This window comes from Mandrillus leucophaeus, unplaced genomic scaffold, assembly GCF_000951045.1.
Source record: "Mandrillus leucophaeus isolate KB7577 unplaced genomic scaffold, Mleu.le_1.0 Scaffold614, whole genome shotgun sequence".
NCBI classification, from domain to species: domain Eukaryota; kingdom Metazoa; phylum Chordata; class Mammalia; order Primates; family Cercopithecidae; genus Mandrillus; species Mandrillus leucophaeus.
The window spans coordinates 339845-360775 of NW_012106631.1; the positions used below are offsets into that span (position 1 = coordinate 339845).

The following is a 20931-nucleotide window of genomic DNA, read 5'->3' on the forward strand; positions in this document are numbered from 1 at the left end:
AAAGGAACATGTATATTTATGAGGAGTAGTTTGAGATGAAACTAGTTTTATGTGGAGTTCTGTTTTTCAGCTTTCTCATCTGTTCAATATGGATAAATGAGATGATTTTTATAAGCACTTAGTTCATGGAACATAGGAAGCCAAAGGAAATGGCAGCTGTTTTGTTCAAGTGGAATTTTTGAAATTGTCAAACAGTGCTTAAGATACAGTAGACAGGCAAAGAAGAAATATCCATTTTAGTTTCAACTGTGCAAAAAGCAAAGTCATTAGACCATCAGCAAGTCATTTAACCTTTTGCAGTTTGCCTTCTCTTTTCCTCTAGGTCTAGGTTTCCCATCAGCAGCCATAATTGGCATTTTGAACCAGATGTTTTTGGGGGCTGTCCTGTGCACTGTAGGATATTTAGTAGCATCCTCAGCCTCTACACACTCACTGCTGGTAGTGCCACCTCCCACGTTCTGACACTTTACAATTTCTTCAGACATTCCTGACCGTCCCTTAGGATTTCATCACCTCCCTGCTGAGAACCACTGCTCTAGATCTGTATGAAGCTTGTCATTTTTGGCTCTAAAATGTTAAATAACATTTACACAGTAGTTTTAAAGGTCATATCCCTCTTTAAGAATCTGACTAAATATATTCTCATCTCCCTCAGCAAATGCCCACATGAAAACGTCTCCTAAAGATTCTTAGAACTCGTAAAACCCATCTACACGTCCCCAGGCTTCATGGATTCTGCATTATAGAATCCCTGCTTTAGATAATAAAGTTCTGAGTTCATCCACTGATTTTATATTTGAATTCTATAATTTAGAAAAAAATAAAAAGCCCAAATAAGATAGATGCAATATGCGGTGGCAGGGTGGAGAACATTGGTAAATGGTAACTTACCTCTTGCTGTAGTCTAATATTTAAATCAAGTTATTTGCAAGGTAGCTATATTTAATCAAAGGATTTCGATAAGATGATACTATATACATTAATACCAAGACCACACTTTGGGAACCAAAGGAAGCACTGCAGTTAATTTTAAGTGGTGAAGTAAATTGGGGAAGGTAAATTGTGAAAACCTCTAGATAGAAGGTAAAGATCCTGACAAATTATTTCTATTAATATGTCTTCAGGAAATAAACCAGGCCATGGTGATCTTTCTTTTATTACACAGGATGAGACTTCAGCACTCAAATTTGAAATAAGAGCAACAAGTTTTCCAGAGCCAAATTCAAGAGTTATTGAACTAAACAAGGATGAGAATGTTGCACATGTAAGATTACCTTCTTAACTGCTGCATTAAAATTATAGGAAAACACATTTCAAGGGTGTCTATAATTACTTCCTTTTGAGTAACTGAGTTGGGAAAGTAGAGTGTGACCAGCTCATGGAGGGTCCTCAATACTTGGTTGAGAGCTGGCATTTTCCACAACTGGCAGGAGGGAACAACACAGCAGTTCTTTTAGAGAGGTGAATTGGGCAGCAGTGAGAATTGGATAGATTGGAGGAAAAGTCATGGATAGAGCCCATTACACTCACTGTTTCTGCTAAACAGTTACCAGTGTTTCCTGCAATTATATTAGAACCAGCAAGAAAACAGGGTGGGTACTTCTAAATACTATTGGGGATTATGGCAGGGCTTTAAAGGAAATATAAGCAACTTTTTAAACTGTTTCTTTTTTTCTTTTTTGCTTTTTGGGTTTTACTTTTCTTAATTCACATAGGTTCTCCTGGAAGGACTACATCATCAAAGACCCAAACGTTATTTCACCATAGTGATTATTTCAAGTAGCTTGCTACTTGGACTTATTGTACTTCTGTTGATCTCATATGTTATGTGGAAGGTAAGCATTTAACAATTACCAACATTAACCTACTAACAATTACCAACATTAAACTACTCAAAATGACATTTTCTCAAAGCCTATTTGACTTCCAAGTTATTTAGATTTAAATATTTCACTATTTTAATGTTAACTTTTTATGTTGCTCAGTACTGATCTCACATTTCTCTTAACACCAAAGTCCTTCTAGAAAAATATGCCTTCTTAATTTGTTTTGAAAGATGTTCCTTTTAAAAAATCATTTGGAAAAGATTGCAAATTATACTGAATGTCAATTTTGAAGAGAATGTGGTATGTATCACTGAGAATTTCTGCATTAAAAACAAAAATGTTTCTTTAACCCAGTATGTCCCCACTAATTTTTACTGATTACCTCTGTTAAACCTTTACGATTGATGTTACAAAGGATGCAGTTTAAGAAATATTGGTGTTAACTGCTTAGTTATTAGAAATGAGTATAGTAGATAAGAGTGTTTATAACTATACACTAGTGATTTTGTAATGCTATTTTCAGGCCGGCTTCTTTAAAAGACAATACAAATCTATCCTACAAGAAGAAAACAGAAGAGACAGTTGGAGTTACATCAACAGTAAAAGCAATGATGATTAAGGACTTCTTTCAAATTGAGAGAATGGAAAACAGACTCAGGTTGTAGTAAAGAAATTTAAGACACTGTTTACAAGAAAAAATGAATTTTGTTCGGACTTCTTTTACTCATGATCTCGTGACATATTATGTCTTCATGCAAAGGGAAAATCTCAGCAGTGATTACTCTTTGAGAAAGAAGAACTGCAAAGGTAATAATACAGCCGAAGATAATCTCTCAGCTTTTAAATGGGTAGAGAAACACTAAAGCATTCAATTTATTCAAGAAAAGTAAATCCTTGAAGATATCTTGAAATGAAAGTATAACTGAGTTAAATCATACTGGAGAAGTCTTAGACTTGAAATACTACTTACCATACGTGCTTGCCTCAGTAAAACGAACCCTGCTGGGTAGGCAGAGGTTCATTTCAAATACATCTTTGAGACTTGTTCAAAATATGTTCTTTAAAAATATGATTTTTTAGAGAGCTATTCCCAAATTTTCTAATGAGTGGAAGTGGACCATTATCTCTTTAAAGCCCTTTATTTATAATACATTTCCTATGGGTTTTGTTTTTTTAGCAGACTATGAATATTATAGGCCTAATGGGCAAACTTCAGACTGAACATGTACACTGGTTTGAGCTTAATGAAATGACTTCTGGATAATTATTTTTATACAGCTATGGATTTCCCCATCTTTCTGTATATATACATGTGTTTAGGTATATATTTACACACCTTTATCAAGCATACCCAGGAGTAAATAGTTAAGAACCATCTTCAAATCTTTTGTTATAAAATATTCGAATTTATATTCTGAAACAAAAGATCGTGTGAGTGTTGCACTTTAGCTCATATACACTGATTTTAAAAATATGGAAACCATACCTCACTAATAACTTTAAAACCAAAGCTGTGCAAAGACTAGGGGGCCTATACTTCATATATATCATGTTACTTCATATGTATCATGTACTATGTAAAATATTGACTATCGCACAAATATTTGCTTGGATGCAATTCTTTGTTACTCTTTACAAATGTAAGTGTTCCTTTGCATGGAAATGAAGAAACAAAATTCATAAATTTAGCTGAAAGATACTGATTCAGTTTGTATACAGTGAATATAAAATTTTCATGAAATGTTAAGTGACAGCTAAAATATTTTTATAGTTTGTTCATATTATATGAGGTTCTATTTTAAATGAAATAACTTTCTGGATTTTAATATCTTTAAATACCTTTTTATTTGCAAATACAATCATTTTTGTAATATTTATTTTATGCTTATGATAGATAATTGCAGAATATAATTTTACCCGATTCTGTCTTCATAAGAGAGCTATGGCCGAATTTTGAACATCCATTACAGGAAGTGATCAAATTAGAGGGCAATTTGAAAAAACAATTCTGGAAAAGATTTCTTTATATGAAGTCCCTGCCACTAGCCAGTCATCCTAATTGATGAAAGTTATCTGTTCACAGGCCTGCAGTGATGGTGAGGAATGTTCTGAGATTCGTAAGGGCATTTGAGTAGTGAAACACAAGCACAAAACCTCCTGAACCCAGAGTGTGTATACACAGGAATAAACTTTTATGTATTTTTTAAAAACTTTGTATCGTTATAAAAAGTCTAGTCGTTCTTTCAGAAGACTATCTAGGATCATAGATGAAAAATGTAAGCCCCGATTTAGAAGTGTCTTCTCCAGGATGGTCACTAAGAAAATTTAAATTTGGTTCTTTCCTACTCAGAAACAACTATATATTTCAGGTTATTTGAGCACAGTAAAAGCAGAGTACTATGATTGTCCAACACAGGCCTCTCAGATACAAGAGGAACACAATTACATATGGGGCTAGATTTTGCCCAGTTCAAAATAATATTTGTTATCAACTTTGTTACCTGTACGATGAATTTTAAAACCCTACCACTTTAAGAAGACAGGGATGGGTTATTCTTTTTTGGCAAACTATGTGATTTTGAAATTTAACTGCTCTGTATTAGGGAGCAGTAAAATCAAGGTAGACTTATGAAATCTGTATTATGTTTATACCAGAATATAGGAAATTTAACATAATCCTGAAAAATAAAAGAATCCAAATTATTTAGGTTAAATATTGATGTATTATGATGGTTGCAAAGTTTTCTGTGTGTCCAACAAACACATTGTAAAAACCAGAATTTGAATTGGTATTTCATCTTGACTTTTAAAGCCCTAGAGACTAATTGTTAGTAACAAAAAATAGCAATTTATATTAGAATATCTGTTTAAAAAACAGGCATCCCCAACTGGCCACACAGCGGAAAGTTAAAGCAATGGAGCATTACTGAGTTTCTCCTCCTCTCAGATCAGCAGCAGCATTAGATTCTCACAGAAGTACGAACCCTATTGTGAACTGGTATGTGAGGGGTTTAGGGTGCCATATTCCTTATGAGACTCTAATGCCTGATGATCTGAGTTGGAACGGTTTCATCCTGAAACCATTCCCCCATCTATGGAAAAATTGTCTTCCATGAAACTGGTCCCCAAAAGGGTGGGGACCATAGGTTTAAAGCATGGCCATATTTCTTTATATTAAAATTCTAGTTTGTACATTTCTTTTAGAAACAATTACTTGTTACTTTGGAATCATTTATTTCTTCCATGCTTCCTCCATAAAGACTGATAAGTCTTGGATGCAATCTGTAAAGAAAACACATGTATAATTCGTTATTTCATCAACATATTTTGTTATTTTTCACACATACACCTAATAAGTATGGTACACAATGCCAAATACAAATTCATAACATAGCATTCACAAGAGCTGTCATGTAGAAAACACAGCTGTAATCTAGAAAACTCAGAAGGTCTGAAAAATCATCAACAACAGTAATAACTGACTTCCTTGAGTGTCTAATGTTCTCCATTGCCTTTTTAAAATAGTCATGCCTCTAGAACACCCATGTCTAGTGGGCACCCCTGCATGCTGCTTCTAACCACTGAGTGTCACAATGCCTACCAAGGATGAGTTTGTAGGTTCCTAAACCTGTTTCTACCAGTTGCTATGTAAAATTGTTCCAAAGGGAAGTTGAATGCTTTGTAAAGGCCTAATAAAAGCAAATTGCTGAACAAAACGTGTTACAGTAATTATGAGTGAGAGGAAACTAAGATGGAAAGATTAAAATCTAACACTTGACTAGTCAGATGGCTCCACTAAAAGGTTTAAGATCTTGATCCATTTTTAAAAATCCAAAATGGAAGTTGTAGACATTATCTGTAGTTTCTGCACAACAATAAATTAGAAAGGCAATGTAGACATGCATAACCACGCTCTACGAAACAGTTGGTGAATAAATGTAAGGTTACTTATTTGTTGAAATTTGTGCATGTCTCTTCATGCTTCCCTGATTTACTGATTTTTTAAAAACTAACCGACTGCCTGCTTTGATAATTCAGAGAAGAGAGCTTTCATTGTACCATTAGATTTACGTTTACTGGTTGACATATAAAGCGGTGAAATAATTAAGACTTACCTAATATGGACCTCTGATGCAACTTCCATTAAATCACCATCTACATTCCAAGGGAAACAATTTTCTGAAGCAGTTTCATCCTCTTCCTCCTCTGGATTATATACACCAGTATTATTCCTTGGATGAACTTTTACTTCCTCAACAGTGTAAGTCTCACATCTAGATGTGTATAAGTCCTCTGGATTATATACACCAGTATTATTCCTTGGATGAACTTTTACTTCCTCAACAGTGTAAGTCTCAACAAATGGAAAATTGAACTAAAAATAAATACAAATAATCATACTTGGTTTATCTCTAGCTACTAACACAAAGTTCACTGTGCCCTCTCTCACAAGTAAATATCAACATGTATGCTGACATTTTAATAGCTTTGAGACTATGAGCAGGGATCTCCAATTTTTTTTTGGAAGAAGGAATCTCTTATCCAAAGCCTTCTGGGTTTAGATCTAGCACCTAGAAATATTGTTTTATGACAAATAGTACATATCTGTGAGAAGTTGCATACAATAATGATACTGTAGATTTTTCAATTAAAGATAATATTTAATGCTGGCCTGTAGATACAGAAGACATACAATCCATTGAGTTTATCAACTTGTCAATTAGTTTAGCTGACATAAAGCAAACTAGTGCAAGTTTCACACTTGGAATGTAATTTGGAAGAACTCAGGTCTAAACCTCTGAAGATAAAATGGGACGTATGTCTTCTTTTAAAAGAGGAAGCCAATTAAATATGGATTTTAACAGGTGTTTGCTTGCCCCATTCCCACTTTAACAATGGACATGAGCTGCAAGATCACTGTTTACTTACCACTATAGAATGGTGCAAGGTAAACTTCTACTTGCGTTTTTTTCTTGTTTGCCTAAGGAAACTATACTGAAAAAGCACTATGTATTTTCTGAAATAATTAAGAAAATATAGCCAAGTAACTTTAGCAGGAATGCAAAACTACTCATTTCAGTTTTCAGATAAATGATGAGATATATTCCTAATTAAACACCATCTACATAGTTTTTCCTCTTTTCCACATATAAACCTCAATGCAACACATAGTTTTAAAAGTTGACAGAAAACTAATATTTTCCCCAACACCCATATTTTACATATGTAGATACCAAAGTCCAGCTGACTTTCTGGTTTATACTATAAACACAGTTAAACAGTACATGATATCAGCGCATCAGCTGCTGTGACTGAGGTTCAGAACTAGAGGGCCCCAAGCAAAACTGTTTGACAATAACTGCATTAGATCTCCCACCTTGGGTATAAAGCCTTGGCTACATGCCTCATCCCTGTAGAATTATCTACATAATCATTCATGTTAGTGTGTGTTAAATGAATTATCAACAACTGCCTGTTATGGGCTAAATTACATTTCCCTCCCCCATCCCAACTATGTTCAAGTCCTAACCCATGGTGCCTGTGAATGTCACCTGTTTAGAAGTAGGGTCTTTGCAGGTAGAATCAACTTAAGATGAGGTCATTAGGGTGAGCCCTAATCCAATATGCTTGATGTCTTTATGAGAGAAGAATGCCAAGGATGGCAGAGTCAGAGACTGGAGTGATGCAACCGTAAGCCAAGGAATGCCAAGAATTGACAGCCACCACCAGTAAGTCTATTATCTTAAATCAGCAGTTATCATGTGCACACCTCACAAAATGAAGATCTAGCCATCCTTCAAATGCTTTAACTGTGAAGCCACAGACATTGTTAAAGTGGGACTTTAGGGAGCCAAGAGCTTAGTATCCTGTGTGAGGGTATGTTTGGGGCATGGGGAGGAGAAGTGAGCAGTTACAATTGTGATACACAAAAGTGCCATGATGGTGCAAGCGTGGAGTTCAATGCAGGAAACAAGAGGAGGCAAACAGTCTATGGATGTTGGGAAAGCTTCCCATTTGAATTGAGCCTTAAAGAACACAGAATATTTAGCCTGGAGAAGAAAGTCTGGAGAGAGGAAGCATTTACAAAACTAGAGGCAAACCATGGTCAAGCAACTACACAGAATTCAGTGTGATTCCTAGGTGCTCAATCATGCCCACTGGACCTCACATTCCTGTATTGAAATTCTCGCCCTCTATACCTCAGAATGTAACTGTATTTGGAGATAAGATCTTTAAAGAGGTGATTAAGCTAAAATGATGTCTTCAGGCCCTCATCCAATACGATTGGTGTCCTTATAAGAGGAGGAAATTGGACATAGGAAAAGGCATTGGAGATGAACAGAGGAAAGACCACTCACTTGTGGGTTCAGTGAGACAGCAGCCGTGTGCCAGCCAGAGAGGGAAGACTCGGGACAAACCAAACCTGCTGACATCGTCTTGCAGCTCTAGCTTCTAGAACCATGAAAGAAATACGTTGGTTTGTTTAAGCCATCTTCTCTATGGTATTTTTTATGGCAACCTTAGACAATGAATAAAATGCCAAAACACTGGGAATGTGGTGGAGGGTGTAAATAAGAGATAGGGTTGCAACACAGGCAGGGACCTGGATACAAAGGCCGCGTATTCCAGACTGAGGAAATTCCATATTATTCTGACAACAAGAGTAAGTCACTGAAGAATTAAGCAGGAGAGAGATCAAATGTGTGTCTTAGAACAAAGTTTCTCTAAAAGGAGGTATGGAAGACAAGACCAGAGAAACTGAAGGCCAAAAGGAGGCTACTATAAGCAAGAAAGGATTAAAGTTTGAATTAAGGTGAGGGAGAAATGTTAGAAACATTTAAGAGGAGATGTACAGAACAAGTTAGGGGACTGGTACTGAGGAATGAGGAAGAAGGAACAATCCAGGGTAACCTGGATGGGCAGAAAGTGGTGCCATTGACCTGCACAGACCAACACAGAAGGAACTTTAGGGGAAAAGATAAGGTCAGCTGTAGACATGTTGGCCTCCAGATGCCTGTGAGTTTCAGAACCTCTGTGGCATACAAGAAGACAGAGGTTCTGCAGATAAGATGAGATGACAGAACCCTTGGGAGTGTATGATGTTCAGATAGTTCAAAAGTGAGGGGCAATGAGGCCATCCAAGAGAGGGCATCCTAAGACGACGAGAGCACTGTAAACAAATCCTGGGGGAAGCACTCACATTTAAGGTTTTAAACTCCCTACCAAAAATGGTCACAATGAAAGAGAAAAGTGTGGACAGTGAGAAGGGGGGCAAAGCAATAGGATGGAGCTGCAAGGACTTTGAAGGGTAATGTTCACCCTCTATCTAATTTTACATAGAGATGGGGAAGGAACAGGAGCCACTCTGCACATGGTGGTTTCAATCTGTTTTACAGTGTTATACAGTAACGCTCGCTTATTCAACCTGGTAAACATGGTTCAGAGAAGCACATGTTACTCTCCTTAAACTGAATTGTCACATTTTCCTTCCTGAATACCAGCACTGCTACGAATTATGCAGTAGATATGATTTTTACATAGATCTGATTTTCATAATCTTACAAAATTTATATAAATTCACATTTTTAATGTCACCATGAAGGAAAGAGCCTAAATACACACACCTGTGTAGATAATTAACAAATCAAATTAACATTGCTTGAAAGCAGTCACCCTGGGAATCAATCTAATTATTCTTACTATATACACTATACAAAATATTTTAGAATTATTTGCAAAAAAAAAAAAAAAAAAAAAGCATGGATTTTAATTTTTGAAAGTTGATAAATAAATCAGAGTTAAGGCCAGTGAATCACACACTGGCAACTGTTTCTTGTGTCAAAAGCCAGATATGCCTGGTAGAGTACATGAGAAAATATGATAAATCCTGCATAATATCTCTTTTAGAAGGCATCTTCCTATCAACACAGATTTGTATTATTTTCTGTATGTCTGTCTTTATGTGTAAGGGAACCACTGCTTTTAAAATCAGAAGAAAGGTATATTGATTTTAAAAAAAAAAAAAAAAGAATGTTTACAAAACTTGCCTAAGAGACTTGCCCCATGGGCAATTTCAAAAGAGATCTTCCATAAACAATTTGTGCAACATACACCTCCCCAAAATAAGTACAGAACTTCTCAGGGTTACATTAATAGGTTAAGACGATTTAAGTTCTCAAATAGGGGTACATGAATGAGGTTAATAGTCACTTAACTTCTCATTTATGTAATAAAAAAGGATTTGGAAAAACTTCTACCAATGTAATGATACTTATCCTGAGGAACATGGAATTTTGAGTGCTTAAAATCATTTTCTTGTTTCTATTTTCTGACTTAAAAACAGCAATGAATATATAGTGCTTTGGGTTTTTTAAAAATTGATTTTAACGTTTAGAAATTTAGTAAAATGTGAAAATGCATACATTCCTTTGAAGAATCAGTAAGTCTCCATATTCCATCCAAACACATACATAAAGTTGTTACGCAGGCTCACGACCTACATTATCTCTGCTGATCTACTTTGACATATAAGGAAGTGGGACTGTATCTAATTTTTTTATGATTTACGTTCCTAAGCAGCCCACTTAGTTGTTCAATACATGAGGATCAAATAATGTTATAGACAGAAGATCAAACTTCATGAAGATGACCTAAGAAAGTTTGAAAATATAATGAGGCAAAAATGGAGAGACTTGCAATGGCTATGGTACATAAGCAAGGTTCAGCTGCCAGTCATTGGCTGGGTTTACTCTCCTCCTCCTCCTCCCATCTGTGCTCTCCCAACTATATCCGAGCACCATTTTATAACTTCAAGAATGTGTGGGCCAGGCGTGGTGGCTCACGCCTGTAATCCCAGCACTTTGGGAGGCTGAGGTGGGCAGATCACGACGTCAGGACTTTCAAGACCAACCTGACCAACATGGTGAAACCCTGTCTCTACTAAAAATATAAAAATTAGCTGGGCGTGGTGGCATGAGCCTGTAATCCCAGCTACTCAGGAGGCTGAGGCAGGAGAATCACTCGAACCCGGGAGCTGGAGGTTGCAGTGAGCCAAGATCACGCCATGGCACTCCAGCCTGGGCAACATAGTGAGGCTCTATCTCAAAAAAAAACAAAAAGTGTGAAACTATAGGGTTTTACAACCATACCTATGTACTTGAAAGACTCACAATTTCAGAAATTCACATATTTCTAGGATCATTTTCCTAATAATCAGGTCAAAATATCTGCCAAAATAATATGGTTTGTAACAGTTACTGTTTCTTTTTAAAGCAAATCTCTTAAGTGGAAATATATATCTTCACACATCCTCATTTTGAATGAATATTTATATAAAAGTCTCATATTTTTAAATACATATCTACAGATCTATTTCAATCAATGAGCATAGGCAGATATGCAAACAAATGTCAGGAAGATCTAAAGATCATAACTTTAGAAAGTCTGCTGCCATAATATCAAGAAGGCTACACTCTCAAGTTTCACTTCTTTTCATTCTGAAGAACAGCCTGAGTATGTAATTTTATCTTTAATTTACTTCACATTGCAAGATAACACTACATTTCTTATTTTATCTTTGTGGTTATATATACATAACCACTAATTCATCATTCAAAAAAGGCCAATCTATATTAATACTGGTGGATGCTTTTCAAAATTTGGATGAAACAGATTGGAAAAAAAGTTTAATATATTCAGAAGAAAATAAAACCTTCTTAGGAGGCAGGACTCGATGTCAACTCTTGTAGCATCTTCTTCTACATGATTAATAGCTTTATAAATAAGTAACAAAAAATTTACTATACCTGATTTTTTACACTGGCATATCTTTTCAGGTGTTTTATAAATTCTGGCCGAGAAGTGTTTCGGGCAATTATAAGAGCCATACTTCCATTATTTAATCTGAAATTAAATATTTCTATTAGACATTAAGAAGTTTACTGAGAGATTATACCAAAAATTAGGACACACTGTTCCTTATAACAAGTATACTGTTTATTGAAAGTATTGGACAAGACAGATAAATCACCATGTTACATTTACCTAAAATTCATAAACTGTATCTTGCTATTATTTTTTAAATGATGCAGGCTTTCAAATGAGTTTTATTAAATCATTGGCTCCCTTCTCAATAAGCTCTTACATTAAAGCATTTTACAAACAAACCATCAAGCTTCCTACTCACATATCAGACATAATTTAAAATACAATGTAATTAGAAACTCTAAATGTGAAACTATGTTGTTAAAAGATGTATTATAGAATAGTTAATATGCACAAGTGGTGTAACAAATAGCTCAACATTTTCTAAAATCTAAAGTGTGATTTAAATATTTATTTATGGACAGAAGGTCTAAGTGACATAGGAAATGAAATAAATCAAAGTGGCCTTTGGATGGATGAAATGGAGTGAACAAATGCTGCCACACATGTTCAGTTAAATGACTGAACATTTTAATCTTGCATAACTGTTCCATCCAATATATGAGACTGAAAATTCAGAGGTGTGATTTAGTGCCAAAACAGCCACTTGCAAATGCATCAAGCTATAGAAGGCAGTTTGCAGAAATACATACAAATGACTTCTAGCTTGATTTCAGTGCAAACATGAAGTTAATCTAACAACAAAATAAAAAAAGAGCTCTTAGTATCTTATGGAAGCACAGGTCAGAGCTGTAAGGGACCTTAGAGATTATCTCATCATTCACTCATTTCACATAGAAGGAAAAGACAACTCCAAGTTTAAGTGATTTGTTCAAAGGCACACGGAGAAAAAATGGTCATCAGCACCAATATCCCAGGTGCTCAGCACTCTTTCCATCATGCTGCTGCTTCCCAATTAAAAATAAACAGCACCAAAACATTCATGGTAGTGTTACTGTGCATCTTTTTTTTTAATTGCATAATTTTGTAAACATTAAAAGCATTATCCTATGCCTGCTTTGCAATCTTTACTTGAAATAGAAACACAACATACATGGCTGACACTGCTTTAAATGTCTCACATCTATGAACATATTTAATCTTAGAATACTTAGAATACAAGAATATTAGTTCCTATTGGCAATTTGCACTGAGATACTTTAACATAAATTATTATTTATCATGGTGGGGGAAAAAGCAGAAAGTGAAATCTCCTGTTCAATCATCCTGAATCATCAGAAGCTACATCTCTGAAAAAATCTCTGGTCAAATGAGTTTTGATCGAAAGGCCTTTGCAAAGATGGCATGTTGTGATTATAAACCACAGAAGAAATCTCTAATTAGTCATCCTTCTCTGAAAAATTCATCAATACTGATTAAGCCTGGAAAGTCAGCAGTGGAATTCTAGTCAAGCTGAACATTTACGGAGTGGCTTTGAAGGAGCTATGAATCAATTGCTCCCAGAAGAGGTCTACCCTTCCAAGAAGGTCCTTGAACAAGCAGGGTTAGATAAACATTGTCTCAAGTCCTGCCAAACATAGCTCCTTGGTCAGCTAGCCATGTCTTCAAGTTTAGTCAGGGAAACTACATTAAAAAAGCACACAGCTATCTAGGATTTCTGAGGGTGTGGGGGGAAACCACCAGGGTCAATTTCTAAATCACACAAGGTTCAAAATACTCCTTTCAAGTTTTAGCACTAGATGTAATTAATGAGGACCTTGCCATCTGGGTTTTCAATATCCAAGTTTGCAGTTTTTCTGTTTTCTTCTCTAACTTTGAATATTTCCCTGTTTATTGGCTATATTTCACAACACACATGATCCTTTCTCCTACGCTCTACAGGATTGGATTTAGGAAAGAAATATTTTCAGCCCCATAATGGACAGCTGCTTAAGAAGAATGTGCAAGAGAAGGAATGTCTATATCCTATGGATAAAAAGGTATATATAAGACGTCTCACATTTCATTCCATTGCAAATGTGGGCAGGAGATTGATATGCACTACTATTCACATTAAATAGAACTGAAATGTTTCTTTTGACTCAAGGTATCTGATATGGTTTGGCTCTGTGTTCCCACCCAAATCTCATCTTGTAGCTCCCATAATTCCCATGTGTTGTAGGAGGGACGTGGTGGGAGATAATTGAATCAAGGGGTGGGTCTTTCCTGTGCTGTTCTCATGGTAATGAATAAGTCTCATGAGATCTGATGGTTTCAAAAATAGGAATTTCCCTGCACAAGCTCTCTTGTCTGCTGCCATGTGAGATGTGCCTTTCATCTTCCACCATGATTGTGGGGCCCCCCCAGCAACGTGGAACTGTAAGCCCATCAAACCTCTTTCTTTTGTAAATTACCTAGCCTCGGGTATGTCTTTATCAGCAGCATGAAAACAGACTAATACAGTATCAAATATACATATATGTGATTTTTCATGCTAAGGATGTTTATGTTTGCATTAAAGTTGGAAAGCAAAGACATTCACAAGAAATATCAGCATTTAATATAATGTTCTCCACAACTAAATGAATAAATCAAGCAAAGTAGGCATAAAATTATATCAATGAAACTTAGGAAATATTTTAGCCTCAGTGACTTACATAGTCAATGATTATCTGATAATTATTCTAGTTCAACAATTGTTCTCAACCTACTGTAATGACAAATCCCTTAGACTCTCTAATATACAAAGATAAACTACCAGTTAAGTTTCTAGCTAACCAACAGTTAATTGGATATCCTGGAAAAAAAATGGTCTATAAGAAATGTATCAACAATTCAATAAAAATGCTTACTAACCTGGTATTAGGTGCCAAGCCTCTAGGTGCCACTGAACACAGGCAAGGAATTGCCATAATGCTGACATTCAAGAACTGACCCTGGATCATTTGCCATTGATCATTACAGTCTAAAGGTAATGAGAGTGATTGGTTATTTTCCCTCACCAGAGCAAAATGTCAACAGAACCTGGCACAGTTCTCAAGGAGATACTTTTGTACTCACCAGATTTGGGAGATCCCTGTGCCCTCCTAAAAGAAAGAAAAAACAAAGATATAAAACAGGTAATGCGCGCGTGCGCGCGCGCACACACACACACACACACACACAAATCGATTAAATATGAGAAAATTAGTGAACTCATCATTACATGTTACTTTCTTTGATTAGATAGTAAGTAAAAACGTGTACAATTTTGTTGCTGCCAACATAATATGTTGATTCATTTAAAGATAAAATAGTATTATAAGGAACAATAATTTACTATTTCTTTAAAGACTATAACCCTTCTTTAGTATAGCTTTAATATTTATATTACACACTAGACCAAAATTATCATGAGGAACAAAACTATGTGTTTTGTTCATTTTTTGATGCATTGTTGTATTCAAAGTGCCTGGCATATAATAGGCACTCAATAAATAGCAAAAGAAAAGGGAAAAGGAAAGAAAGGGAAAAAGGAAAAGAAGGAAATGAAAAAGGAAAAAAAAATGAAAGAAAAGGGAAAGAAAAGGGAAAGGAAGGGAAAAAGAGAAGGGAAAAAGAGAAGGGAGGAAGGGAGGAAGGGAGGGAGGGAGGGAGGGACAGAGAGGGAAGGAAGGGAGAAAAGAAAGAAGGAAGAAGAGAAAAAGGCTGAGCAAGTGGTTGTTTGCTTACTAGGACCTGTAAGAGTCTGTGATTCTATATTCTTTACTACTGTGTTAGAAAAATAACCAAAGATCCTAAGTCTGATCAATTGTTTGTCAGAATGTTTTATGCTTTAAAGAAAGATATAGGTTATCTGTATTACATTGAGTTTTACCTACCTTTCTTGCACATCATCAGAGCTGTTAAATGGTAAAAATGATATTTCACAGTCTTCTGCCCTAAAATATAATGAAATTTGTTATTAACAGTCATTGAACCTGGGATACAAAATTATTGGTTTAAGAAAAAGACTTACTTAAGTTTTGCCAGTGCCTTAACAACAGCAAAATCTCTCCGTTGGTTAGGGGACATCCATCGATATTTTTCTGCCAGAGCCAAAGTTCTTCCACCAAAGCCAAACATGGCTGAGAACCCAAAGCGAAGAAGCTTGCCAGCGGTGCTGAAGGTGCAGACATCGACCAGCTGTACATGCCCTTGAATATTATATTAAATATTAGTCAGTGAGTATAGGACTTGTATCAAAACAGCAAATATAAGAGAGCATATTTATTGGCTTATAGGAGAATATCTCAAGGTACAGTAGACCATGAACATCCTTACTTTCTCTTCAGTTCCCTTTATCTATAACTACAACAATTACCCTTTTTAACTTGTTCAGGTGCTAGTGAAGAAACACAGAGTACTAAATTTTTCAGCTTATTGCTATTTCTATGAAACATGGTCAAAGAAAAGTAGATGGGCAAGGTAAACTTAGATTTAGCAGTAGTTTGGTATTACATACACCTGAGCTTATATGCTTTCTACTAATTGGGATAATAAAATATCTATATACACTGGCTGAAATTTTTTTTCTGGTATGTTTTTCATTAATAACATAATCCTAGTCCTAGAGTCTTGGTAGAGTCCTACAACAGTGTTGGATATACTTAAGGAGTATGCATTAATTTTCTTCATCTGGTTATAAAATTATTTTGAGCACACTACATTCTTTTTCTATAGAGATTACAGTAAAACTTAGTTTACTGCTCTTTACAAAGCAAGTATTTTGAAAAGACAGGCAGTCCACATAGTGAAGCACTACTTTTTTATCTTTTAGTCAAACATTTCTCTACTTTGAGAGACAAAGAACCTGCCTTTCCTTAAAGTCTGATGGAAATAAGATAGCCTTCCTTATATAAATCAAAATTTCCTTATAAAATGTGAACTGCTTTGGAAGAATTCTTACCCATTATAATGTGCAACGTTGCAGTTATCACATGAGGAACTCCATGAAGAGAATGTGCCAGTACATTGGTAGATCCTGCCAAAGCAATTTTAAAACATGCACTATCAGGGTAGAATGTGTTCAATTAACATTTGCTCTTACTTTATACAGATGTCATTCTGCAATGTTCAGATGAAAAATAAATGAGAATTTATAAAATCAGAAAAGTTAATGTGAATATTAGAAGTTCTTATTCACACTATAGATGCACATCAAATGTCTACACAATTATTTGAATATTTAAATTACTTAGGAATTTAAAAATAGTTTATAGTAAGCACTTACAGCTTTTTTGATCACGAATGTCTATTTTCTACCTCCCAAATGCTAGCTATATCAAAACCCACTCCATCCAACCTTAATGAATGGGTTTTTAGCTTCAATGCCAAAATAATGATCAACAGCAAAAGGATGCCTCTGGGGAGCAGAGACAAATGCATACATAAATAAAAGAGAAAATAATCCAAATAATAACTCAGAAAAATAAAATAACTACAAGCTACAAAAAATATGGTCTAAATACATTTAATGAGTCTTAGAGGTAAGCTCTTAGCCAAATGAGAATCCCCTGTTATCTCACAAATGTCTCCTACACTGAAGAAAATGTTTAATTCCATTGTATTTTCCATGTATGAAGATTTGTATTTGAAACATTATGATTTCTGATTTTCGTGATTATTAGAATTTAAGACACACCTAGATTTTCCCCACCAGTCCACAGAGGCAAAGAGCTCCCCAAGTCAGGCCCCTTTAATGTTTATGTGTGACTGAAATCTGAGATACAGGGGACAATACCAGCCAGCCCCTCCCATTCCCAGGAGGCTAAAGGGAATTTAAAATTATTAAGAACAGAATAAATGAAGCTACAATTTTTCTTGAATTAAAGGATATAACAAGTCCAGTAATAGCCAAGAGCTGTGAAAGCATGGATGTGGTGTGTTCCGGTTATCAAGGCAAAGACCAGTTCTCTGGATTTTGCTAATCGAAGCATTTCTATGTGATCATACATAATTGCTTCCATTTGTGTTACTTTGAACTGATATGTACTTGGGTTACTAAATTGGAGAAGCTGAGGCAGCTTAGCCATTATCAACCAAGAGGTCATTAAAATCATAAATTTTTTAGGTAACTATCTAAGAATAAACATATTTAATTATTAATAATAAATAAGCACAATTACTTTTAGTAATACCAATGCAAAGAAAAGTGTATTGTAATGAACTGGCAAACTGGTTCCAACTGATTCACCAAAAGGCAAGTTATGCTGTGACCCTTGTTACTCAAAATATGGCCTACTGTCAAGCAGGAATGACAATACTTGAGTGCTTATTAAAATGACTTGCAGGAGTTGAGAAACAATGTCTTGTACCTCAAGAAGACAATAATGCCCATTCTCACCACTCTCATTAAAATAGTACTAGAAGTTCTAGCCAGAGCAATTAGACAAGAGAAAGAAATAAAAGGCTTCCAAATCATAAAGACGGAAGCTAAATTGCCTTTGTTTGTAGGCAGTATCTCATTTATTTAGGAAACCCTAAAGGCTCCATGAATGGTCAGAGCTAATAAACAAACTCAGTTAAGTTGCAGGACACAAAATCAACATACAAAAATCAGTAGCATTTCTGTACACTTACAACTATCTGAAAAAGAAATCAGGAAAACTATCTCTGCACAGCAAAAGAAACTATCATCAGAGTGAATAGCCTACAGAATGGGAGAAAAATTGTGCAATGTACCCATCTGACAAAGGTCTAACATCCAGAATCTATAAGGAACTTAAACATATTTACAAGAAAAAAACAATTCCATCAAAAAGTGGGCAAAGGATATGAACACTTTTCAAAAGAAGACATTTACATGGCCAATAAACATATATATATGTATTTTTAAAAAAGCTAAATATCACTGATCATCAGAGAAATGCAAATCAAAACCACAATGACCATCTCATACCAGTCAGAATGGCGATTATTAAAAAGTCAGGAAACAATAGATGCTGGCAAGGCTGTGGAGAAATAGGAAGACTTTTACACTGTTGGTGTAATGAGATATCTGGGGGGTGGAACCCAAGTCTAAACATAAAAGTTTTATACATCTTATACACATAGCTTGAAGATAATTTTACATAATATTTAAAATATTTTTCTATATGAAACAAAGGTTTGACTGTACTTTGACTGCTACCCATCATATGAGGTGTGGAATTTTCCAGTTGTGGCATCATACTGACACTCAAAAATTTCTAATGTTGTAGCATTTTGGATTTTAGGCCTTCAGATTAGGGACAATCAGCTTGTTTATATACACAATGGAATACTATTTGGCATTAAAGAGGTCCTGTCATTTACAACACACGGATGAACCTGGAGGGCATTATGAAATGAGACAAACACAGAAAGACAAATACCACATGATCTTACTTTTATGTAGAATCTGAAAAACTTAAACTCATAAAAGCAAACAGTGAAATGGTGGTTACTGCGGCTAATGGGTGGGAAGGATTGGGGAGATACTGGTCAAGGATATAAACTTTCAGTTAAAAGGAATAAATTCAAGAAATCTGTTATACAACTTGGTGACTATAGTTAATAAGATTAGGCTTTGTGTCCCTACCCAAATCTCATCTTGAATTTTAAGCCCCATAATCCCCACATGTCAAGGGAGAGACCAGGTAGGAGTAACTGAATCATGGGGGCGGTTTCCCCCATGCTGTTCTTGTAATAGTGAGTTTTCATGAGATCTGATGGTTTTATAAGGGACTCTTCCCCACTTCACTCAGCATTTCTCCTTTCTGCCACCTTGTGAAGAATGTGCCTTGCTTCTTCCTTTGCCTTCCACCATGGTTGTAAGTTTCCTGCGGCCTCCCCAGTCATGCTGAACTGTGAGTCAATTAAACCTCTTTCGTTTACAAATTACCCAGTCTTGGGTATCTCCTTATAGCAGCGTGAGAACAGACTAAAACAATAGTTAAGTAACAATGCATTATATACTTGGAAATTTCTAAGAGAGATTTTAAGTGTTCTCAATGTAAAATCAGTATGTGATCATTATATCAATTTTATGCATGTTTATCTTTATTTAGCCATTTCACAATGTATACATGTTTCAAAACATCACATTGTACATAATAAATATATATAATTTTTGTCCATTTAAAAATAAGGATAATGGGTATTAAAACAGTAATAGAAGTATGAATGAAAGTAAACAAATATTTTTAAAATGTTGCCTCTCAGGCCCCATTCCAGACACACTGAATCAGAGTCTGCAATTTATTAGATCCCCAGGTGGTTTGTATGCACAATGACTTGGTGAGAAACTTCTCTGGAATGCATGGTCCAAGCAGCATCATTACGTGGGAGCTTGTTAAAAACGTACATTCCTGGGTTCTACCTGCAACTCATGGAATCAGAATGTGTTTGGAGGAGGGAGGACCTAGATATCTGTTTTAGCAAGTTCACAAGGTGAGTCTATGGACCCTAAGTTTTGAAAACAAGTAGTGTAGAAACCTGTTACTCAGTGGATCTTTATCCAGGCCTTTCCAATGATCTTGTGGCCCTCTACAGCCTGCCCTTTGACCATCTAATTGCTAATAAATCTGGAATGGATTGAGAGAAAAGGAGGAAACAAGTCAATCCATTGTGCTTGATTGGATTGTTACCACAATCCAATCAGATTTGTGGTAAAGGTTTTGGAGGAGGCCACGTAATTAGAGTGAGATATTTAGGATTATCGATGGATCATAGTACTCCATGAAACACATTTCCTCCATTACCATGGTTAATTAGGAGTAGACCATAAAAGCATTCCTCTAGAAAGGCTATTAAAAAACATAATGTAATGTCATGTGCAATAGAGAATGACACATATCATGCCTTAAGAAAATATAGACCATTTATTCCCTGTGAGTTTGAAGTATGCTGAGTATGCCCAAGTACAAATTTTCTTTAGAATGCTAGAGATGGCTTTAAAAATTGTTCATGTCTTCTCAGGTTTTGCAACTTTCCTCTAAATTCTGTAGAAGCTGGCAGTGATAATGGACATGACTAGAAGTCAGAAAATTATTTTAGTCATTGACTACTCATTAATCTGAACCTCAGTCTTTAAATGTGGTTTTTGACATTCTGAAGAAAAAAGGAAAGTTTATGAGAAAGTATATGTAAGATTGCAAAATGATAGCTTGTTACATATTTTGTTGGGATAATCTGAAAGATGGATTACATTTTGTTTCAGGAAACTGTACTCTATTTGAAAAGATGTCTACATGCCAAAAGA

The 20931-nt window shown here is 35.4% G+C and overlaps 2 protein-coding genes across 4 annotated transcripts in view; one reads left to right on the forward strand and one right to left on the reverse strand.

Annotated features, from left to right (window-relative positions):
• The window catches only part of ITGA4 (integrin, alpha 4 (antigen CD49D, alpha 4 subunit of VLA-4 receptor)), an 85885-nt gene extending 83367 nt beyond the window's left edge, over positions 1–2518 (forward strand). The window contains exons 25-27 of the mRNA XM_012000039.1: positions 1166–1264; positions 1716–1835; positions 2350–2518. Of these exons, the coding sequence (XP_011855429.1) occupies positions 1166–1264; positions 1716–1835; positions 2350–2445 (315 nt within the window). The 3' untranslated portion in view covers positions 2446–2518. The remainder of the gene's footprint in view (positions 1–1165; positions 1265–1715; positions 1836–2349) is intronic.
• Positions 2519–4607: 2089 nt separating this feature from the next.
• The window catches only part of CERKL (ceramide kinase-like), a 129573-nt gene continuing 113249 nt past the window's right edge, over positions 4608–20931 (reverse strand). For all 3 annotated transcript variants that reach the window (XM_012000042.1, XM_012000041.1, XM_012000040.1), the window contains 9 exons: positions 16618–16692; positions 15688–15865; positions 15551–15610; positions 14751–14776; positions 14547–14655; positions 11633–11729; positions 6163–6201; positions 5942–6078; positions 4608–5108 (listed from right to left, as the gene is read on the reverse strand). In XM_012000042.1, coding sequence (XP_011855432.1) covers positions 5027–5108; positions 5942–6078; positions 6163–6201; positions 11633–11729; positions 14547–14655; positions 14751–14776; positions 15551–15610; positions 15688–15865; positions 16618–16692 — 803 coding nt within the window. In that variant the 3' untranslated portion in view covers positions 4608–5026. The remainder of the gene's footprint in view (positions 5109–5941; positions 6079–6162; positions 6202–11632; positions 11730–14546; positions 14656–14750; positions 14777–15550; positions 15611–15687; positions 15866–16617; positions 16693–20931) is intronic.